Genomic DNA, 9,257 nt, shown 5'->3' with positions numbered 1-9,257 from the left:
CAGGCACCAACAGTACATTCTTGAGGAGAATCCAACTTACATTTAATCGTATTATCAGATTTATTTACCGATTGAGAATTAGAACTCATGTCTCTCCCTATGTTATGGATTTTATTGGGTTTACATTTGAAGATTTCATTAAATTAAGAATACTGTTACTATTCCGTAAAACTATTATGATGAATTGTCCGAGGTATATTGTAGATAGTTTCCAATTTTCGCGATCTAGTAGAAACCCACAGATAGTGTGTCACCGTATAGCCTCTTCCATTTATGAAAGATCACTTCACGTGAGAGTCTTACGGGTGTGGAATCCTCTTCCCATAAAATTAAATTTTTTTTCTTTTTCGAATCAAACATTTAAGCGTAGACTGAAACAATATTTTGAACAAAGTTTGTAAATTTGCTTCTTTGCTTCTATTTTTTTTTATTTTTCTCCCCTTTGCATATTACCTAATACTGTTATCGTATAATGTATATAATTATTATACTTTATATTACAATTTTTTTTTTTTTATTGATTATTATATTTTTTTTAAAAAAATTTTAGTATTTAATTTCTATTCTTACTATGTATAAATTTTTTAATTTTATGTAATTAATTTTTTCTGAGTGGAATATGAATCATATTTGGCCCTAAGGGCTTGATTCTAAATAAATGAAAATAAATAAATAAATAAAAATAAAAATTCAATATTCCTCTTCTCTGCCAGTTTAGAGGAAAAAAATTCCCCTAAATCAAGCCAGAAACCCTATATTATACTACTATAAGTAAATCATAATATGAAAATGAGTATTGTTTATACAAATTTTCAAACTATAATTTGTTGAACAGACAGACATAGATAGTACATAAATATTAATTGACACTAATTTTCTTGATTTTCAGCAATTCAGTTCGTTTTGAGTGACGAATTTACACATTTGAGACCTGAACAACGTCAAGGTCTTTTACACGAAGGAACTGGTGCAAGAGTTATATCTGCGTATGTGGAAATTATATTCGACAATTCCGATAACAGAGTGCCGGTAAGAAATTGCATTATCAATTTGAATTTAACGGTCTGTAACGGCTGCTTGCAACATTCATCATATTTATAAACATTTCCATCATAATGGTTATTAACATGGTTTATTAGTATGACAACATTAAATGTGAAGTATCTTTAAAATATCTAGGTGATCATTGTTTTGAGTTTTTACGTTAGATAATTGCAATCGAAACTTGTAGCAGATGTCAGTATTATATATTGTAAATACTAGTAGTACGAGCAAATCCTCTTAGTTTAACGTTAATCTAGCTCGAGTCAAAATCAAAAATAAAACTAATTTAAGTGTGTTCTAAAACTGTAATTTAAGTGTGTATTCCTCTAAGTGTAAGTAGTGTAATTATATAAAAACACAGAGTGACAATTTAAACTGTAGATTATAAATATCGAGTTATAATTGTTACAATTTTAAAACGCTTTTAATTGCAATTTAAAATAGTCCGCCTTATTTAAAGGGAATATAAAGAAAGCCAATGAGACTATGCAGGACTTTACAATGGATCAATTCAAAATCGTTTGTGAATGGTATTTATGGTCATAAGGTAAAATATGCGGTTTGTGCCACACAAAAGTCTTCATTTGTATAAAAAAACGTTGAAAATAATCTCTAATGGCTACACAGAAAGAAGAAAGCACTTCTAAATTTAAGTTTATTTTACTCAAATTTAGCCAGAATTGTACTTAAAAATTTAAGTACGATTCATACTCATTTGTACTTAGAACAAGTATAAACGGGATTGATTAAAAAAATCAAGCGTAAATTTTCTTAAAACAAGAACGAAATTCTTGAATTAAGTAAGAAAATCGTGTCTTAAGTACAAGTGAGAAGTTAATTCTTAAACTTCAAATTAAGAGTAAGATAACTTGAAATAAGAAAAAAATCCTTATATTTATCCATAATAGAAAAAGAGCGGTATAAAATTTACTCTGAGCTGTTCTCAAAGTAATTTTCTACTCGCGCAGTCGGTTAGTTACATGAAAAAATAAGCAATTTGCATCAGTCTGTTTTGTGCGTTCCGTATTGTTCTGTATTGTTTTCGGTCTTTTGTGTTTTTTTGTGATGTGTGAAACACCAGGAGTTTCATAATTTTTGGATTATATCAAGTACGAATTCGTGCTTAAATGTAGTTTTTCTTCCAAATCTCGGTTTTTTGCTAACCGGTTAATTTAAAATGTTGATTTTCTGTTAACCGGTTTATCCGGTTTTTATCACTCGGTTAACCAGTTTTTAAAATTTAGGACCCAAATTAATAAATCTAATTTTTTGCGCATTTTTTATATTCATTGTGTACACATTATTGGTCTGATTTAAAACCTAAACTGCTGATTTACAATACAAACCTCTTTAGAATAATATTTTTAATAATTACAATGATTCTAAATATTAGAGGACGATGAGTTTACTTAAAACCTTTTTCAGAATAAATTGCACATAATGAAACTATTAAAAATTAAATTCCGCATAATTCTATAAGTTTAGGCTAAATTTTACTAACTATTCATTTATTTAATTTATTAATCATTTCGTTAGCTTTTCAGTAATATTACAAGAGAGACCAAAAACGTTCTAGAATCCATGATTTGAAATATTTTTGAAATCTGATAATGGAGTTTTATTAATTATTTGGTATGATTTATAATGACAAATAATCACAGCTAAGAAGAAGTGCGTTTGCATCTTATAAGTCCTTTTTTGGGACTTACTTGTAACATTTTCTATATCATATCAGAAAGTCGAGGTGATAATAAATTTCAAAATTTTCAAATATTTAATTAAATGATTTATTTTCTGTTTTTGGTTGAAATTTTATGAATAAACCAATAACTAAAACAAGTATTATATATTTAGTAACATATTTATACTCAATTCCATTTGACTGAAATAATAATTTTGAAATTTTTACAAAATAAAATGGACTTTTGTATATTTATAGTTATTTAATATTAACCATTCCAGACTACTAAAAACCAAACGTTTTAAAGCCGATATACTTTATTGTAAATTTTATGTTTTCTACACATATATGACGGTTAACTGGTTTTTTCGATGTCGGTTAACCGAAAACCCGGTTTTTTAAAAAAGTCCCATTTTCGGTTAACCGACAAACCGGTTTTTTATAAACACTAGTTGTAATCAATTTTCTGAGGACCCCAGATATCTCCGGGATCCAAATCTTCAATAATTCTGTCAGACATGCTTTCGAGAAGTTTCCTATTTAAAATCAGCAAAATCCGTCCATGAATAACGGAGACATGAGCAAAAATCCGAGACAACCTCTGAAAATTTCATCAAAAAAAGCCAATTTGTTGCATACTTTGACAAAAAATCAACAAAACTTATATTTGGATGTGTGTTGGTTTCATTGCTTTGCGTATTTTGTTTTTGTTTTTCTTTTTGGTGTTTTGTTTCGTTTGGCGTTGTTGTTGTTTTTATACAAAAAAACGTATCTTTGGATGTGTGTTGGTTTTATTGCTTCTCAACATACCATATAGTAATCAAACTACAATACAACTTGAGAATATGCTTATATAAATGTGGGTTTTAAGCTTTTCTTAATTTCATTTATAATAATACTAGCTGACCCGGTGCGCTTCGCCACCCCAATTAGAAGAAAGAAAATATTACTATTAAGTCTCCCTTTGTGAATCTATGTAAAGGCCTAATTTCATTTTTCTGGGTCCATTATTATAGAAAATGCAAAAGAAACTTACGACTAAAGTCATCTTTTGTGAATTCAAATTCATTCAGAATCATGTGTGCCTAATTTTAAATTTTTAGGTTTATTATTATAAAATATTCAAAAAGTACCATTGTAATAAAGAAATAGTACCATTGATTATCACTTTTGAATTCGCATTCACTAAACCATAACCCGTCAAGTTTGAATTTAAAATTTATAAAATTTCCTATATTATCAACTAATTTTGTTTCTATAACACTTAATATTTAATAAATTATCACAAACAAATTTCCTATATTATCAACTAATTTTGTTTCTATAACACTTAATATTTAATAAATTATCACAAAACCAAAACCGATAGGTTTTAAATTTTTTAAAACCGCGGTTTTGAAATTCTTCCGTTTTTTGGAAGCTCTAAAAGTACCCATGAGAATAAAAAAAAAGTACCATGAAGTATGCCCTTGAATTTTAACTCACTTGTGACCATATACTTCTAATTTCATATTTCTATGACCATTATTACAGAAAGTTCAAAAAGTACCATTGGAATATATAAAAAGTACCAAAAAGCCCCCACTTGTGGTTTCACACTCACTCGGGTCCATATACGCTTAATTTCATGTTTTTAGGTTCATTGATGAAGAAATTACTAAAAGTACCATTCGAATAAAGAAAAAGTACCAAAAATTCTCCGCCTAGAATTCTCACTCACTTAGGACCATATATGCTTTCATGTTTATAAGTCCATTCACACAAAAAAATAATCGAGGCTATATTAACTAAGCTTGCATAGTTAATTTCTTTTTATATGAAAACTAAAAACTAAGTTTTATTATCTATGCCAATAGGTAATTCAAACTATACACTTTACCTAAAAACTATGTTAATATAACTATTGGAATTAGTAATTTGATGTTTGGTATCTTCTTCGAAGTTTTTTTGTTTATTTTATTGTCAATTGAAAATATTTTTGGTGCAAAAGGGTATGTATGAAATTATCTAAAATTTTAGTTATATTAACTAAGAAACTTTGCAAATGCCATTCTACCCTTGCGCTTAGTTAAATTAATACCATGTATTTAGGAAATATAACCTATGGATTTTTTTGTGTGTTGTTATAGAAAATCAAAAAGTACCATTAGAAGAATGAAAACGTACCTATAGTTCAAGTGCAGTTCTCACATTTTGGTACCTAAATATTATCCCCTATATCTAACGCTAACTTCACTCAGATACATATCAGCTAACTTTAACGTCGATAAGTGAAATAATTAAAAATATGTATTAAAAAAGCACCATTAGGAGAAAAGTACCAATTTCCCTTTTCCTCCTTGAACACCGCTCAAGTTTGAAATTTAAAAATATTTCATTTTGCCAAAATTGTTTATGCTACAGACATGTCTCAAACGATTAAAATCTGTGTTAATATGCCCAAGAAAAAATATGTTTTAAAAAAAGTACCAAACTGTTTAGCCGGATTTGGCCAAATATAAACCTTGGCACTATAGTTCCAAATAACAACCTGTTACTTAATTTTTGTATGAATCCAGGAACCAATGTTAAAAAATTATCAAAATTGGCTTAATGATTTCAAATAAAATGTATTTTCCCGATTTTATCCCCTTTTTGGTACCTTTTTTATCCCCATTGCGGTGGTAAAAATTTATTCAAATAAATTTCTGTATCGTGGTGGGAGCTCATAATGTAAATTTTTTTATTTATAGTTATTTTGTGTATTTATAGTTATTTAATATTAACCATTCCAGACTACTAAAAACCAAACGTTTTAAAGCCGTATATACTTTATTGGAAATTTTATGTTTTCTACACATATATGACGGTTAACCGGTTTTTTCGATGTCGGTTAACCGAAAAACCGGTTTTTTAAATAGGCCAATTTTCGGTTAACCAACAAACCAGTTTTTTAAAAAGTCGGTTGAAATCAATTTTCTGAAGAGCCCATATATCTCCGGGATCCAAATCTTCAATAATTCTGTCAGACATGCTTTCGAGAAGTTTCCGTCCATGAATAACGGAGATATGAGCAAAAATCCGAGACAACCTCTGAAAATTTCATCAAAAAAGCCAATTTATTGCATGCTTTGACAAAAAAGCAACCAAACGTACAGTATTGGCCATAACTAAAGCACCCCCTCAATGAATTTTTTTCATATGGTATTTTTTTGTATAAAATCATAGTTTTAAATATCTATTATGTATTATTTTCATTTGTTAATATGTTTAGTTTGATAAACAAATATTTTCAAAGTTAACATTTCTATAAGAGGTAACTTAAAACCCAAAAATATTTTAAGGTAGAAAATGAAACGGACAAAACTAAATCACCCCTTCAAGGATATACTATAAAAAAAATTTAGTTAATTTTTTGTTGCAAATCCTTTGTTTTGGATGGCACAAGAACATCTCTTGGCATGAAATAAATCGTGAAAATTTCCGATCCTTATTTCAACAATTTTCATATTAACATTATTTTCATATTAACAATGTGCCACAAGTTCTCAATAGGATTGAGATCGGGAGATTGACCAGGCCAATGAAGAACTAGAATCTTATTGCTGTGTATCCAAGTCTTACAAACTTTGGAGGGGTGCTTAGGATCGTTATCCTGTTGGAAGCTCCCTATAATTGGCATCTCTTCACTGGCATAAAGCAACATTACAGCTTTCAATACATCACGGTACATGAACCGATCCATAATCCCATAAATTTTATGATTTGGCCCAAATTCTTGACCAGAAAAGCAACCCCAGACCATTACATTGCCTCCTCCATGTTTAATTGTTCCTTTGCTATACTTAGGATTCAGTCTTCCTCCTTTTGGTCAGCGTACACGCCTTATTCCAGCGGACATTTTTAAGTTGTATTTGGATTCGGCAGGGAACAGTACTGTCTTTAATTTTTGGACACTCCAGTCGATGTGGGCTTTTTAAAATTTCAGTCTAGCTTTCTTGTTCTTAGCTGATAGAAATGTTTTTTTTGCTGGTCGTCAGCTGAATAATCGGGCTTCTACTACTCCCAACATACCATATAGTAATCAAACTACAATACAACTTGAGAATATGCTTATATAAATGTGGGTTTTAAGCTTTTCTTAATTTCATTTATAATAATACTAGAAGAAAATGCAAAAGAAACTTACGACTAAAGTCATCTTTTGTGAATTCAAATTCATTCAGAATCATGTGTGCCTAATTTAAAATTTTTAAGTTTATTATTATAAAATATTCAAAAAGTACCATTGTAATAAAGAAATAGTACCATTAATTATCACTTTTGAATTCGCATTCACTAAACCATAACCCGTCAAGTTTGAATTTAAAATTTATAAAATTTCCTATATTATCAACTAATTTTGTTTCTATAACACTTAATATTTAATAAATTATCACAAAACCAAAACCGATCGGTTTTAAATTTTTTAAAACCGCGGTTTTGAAATTCTTCCATTTTTTGGAAGCTCTGGGTCCATTATTATAGAAAATTCAAAAAAGTACCCATGAGAATAAAAAAAAAGTACCATGAAGTATGCCCTTGAATTTTAACTCACTTCTAATTTCATATTTCTATGACCATTATTACAGAAAATTCAAAAAGTACCATTAGAATATATAAAAAGTACCAAAAAGCCCCCACTTGTGGTTTCACACTCACTCGGGTCCATATACGCTTAATTTCATGTTTTTAGGTTCATTGGTAAAGAAATTACTAAAAGTACCATTCGAATAAAGAAAAAGTACCAAAAAGTCTCCCCCTAGAATTCTCACTCACTTAGGACCATATATGCTTAATTTCATGTTTATAAGTTCATTGTTATAGAAAATCAAAAAGTACCATTAGAAGAATGAAAACGTACCTATAGTTCAAGTGTAGTTGTCACATTTTGGTACCTAAATATTATCCCCTATATCTAACTCTAACTTCACTCAGATACATATCAGCTAACTTTATGTCGATAAGTGAAATAATTAAAAATATGTATTAAAAAAGCACCATTGGGAGAAAAGTACCAATTTGCCTTTTCCTCCTTGAACACCGCTCAAGTTTGAAATTTAAAAATATTTCATTTTGCCAAAATTTTGTATGCTACAGACATGTCTCAAACGATTAAAATCTGTGTTAATATGCCCAAGAAAAAATATGTTTTAAAAAAAGTACCAAACTGTTTAGCCGGATTTGGCCAAATATAAACCTTGGCACTATAGTTCCAAATAACAACCTGTTAGTTAATTTTTGTATGAATCCAGGAATCAATGTTAAAAAATTATCAAAATTGGCTTAATGATTTCAAATAATATGTATTTTCCCGATTTTATCCCCTGTTTGGTACCTTTTTTATCCCCATTGCGGTGGTAAAATTTTATTCAAATAAATTTCTGTATCGTGGTGGGAGCTCATAATAAAATATTCGTATGTCTATGTCAAGTTATAGAAAAACTTATTTTATAAAAAGTACCAAAAATAACACAATTTTTATCGAATTTCCAAAAAGTACCAAACGTATATCCTTTATTTTTTGATAAGTAAAGAATACGAACCCACAATTAAAATTTCATGATTCTAGCTTCAGTCGTCTGGGCTGTGCGATGATGCACAGTGGTTTAGAAACTTTTTTTTTGGAAATAATTCGGTATCTCGGGATCTTCGGTATCTTGGATATATTGTTACTAAATTTCACATCGTTGGAGCTGAAGTGTTTTCGAGTTGATCTATATTCGTTCAACTTTGTACCGCTAATGGGGGCCAGAACGTGGCCCCTCAAAGTTGATCACCTGGGGCCTCAAATTTAAAAAAAAACCCAAAAATCCATTTGCGAACTGGGGCCAAATCACCGCATTCGATATCGAGTACTTTGTCATCGAAATGTAGTTAACGTGGATCACGGCAGTCGTTATCGAAACGTATTTAATCTCTTTGGTAATCTCTTATCGAAAACAAATAAACACTGCCGTTTTGTGTTAAAAGTAAACAAATCAACCAAAACAATGAAGTAAAATAATAAATAAATAAACAAATATTTTTCTGATATTTTCTCAAAATTAGTGTGAAAAATATAAATATTTTATTTAAAATTGTAAAATTTTGGGCACAATTTGTTTTGTATTTTGTTTACGTTTTTCACACTGGCCGATGATGAGGAATACAAAAAAACATTTAGATCCATTTTTATTAAAAGTTTTATGCATTTTTTTTTCACAATTTAACAATTTATAACAAATTTATTTATTTTGTTTTCCTTTTTTGTTTTGTTTTTCTTATTGTCATATGCTTCAGCAATGTAAAAAATAGTAGTAGGTAATATAAATTACGATCGACTACCGTGATCCAAAACATTACGGCCATCGAAATTTTTCTCTACACGAACGTGAACTCGATATCGAATGCCGTGATTTGCCCCCTGAATGAGCTGAAACTTAAAATATAAATAGTAGGTTATCTCTATTAGTTGAAGAGATATTTAGGTTTATTGATTTATTTTTTTTAATTTTGCTCGATCTTTTTTTGG

The 9,257-nt window shown here is 29.2% G+C and overlaps 1 protein-coding gene across 1 annotated transcript in view; it reads left to right on the top strand.

Moving 5' to 3' along the window:
* Nucleotides 1–9,257, top strand: part of SMC3 (structural maintenance of chromosomes 3) — a 169,666-nt gene that overhangs the window by 35,983 nt on the left and 124,426 nt on the right. Inside the window, exon 3 of the mRNA XM_065510312.1 lies at nucleotides 890–1,029. Within this exon, the coding sequence (XP_065366384.1) occupies nucleotides 890–1,029 (140 nt within the window). The remainder of the gene's footprint in view (nucleotides 1–889; nucleotides 1,030–9,257) is intronic.

This window comes from Calliphora vicina, chromosome 4 (assembly GCF_958450345.1).
Source record: "Calliphora vicina chromosome 4, idCalVici1.1, whole genome shotgun sequence".
Lineage (NCBI taxonomy): Eukaryota > Metazoa > Arthropoda > Insecta > Diptera > Calliphoridae > Calliphora > Calliphora vicina.
Note: the sequence above shows the minus strand (reverse complement) of the source record. Positions and strands in the feature narration are given on the sequence as shown.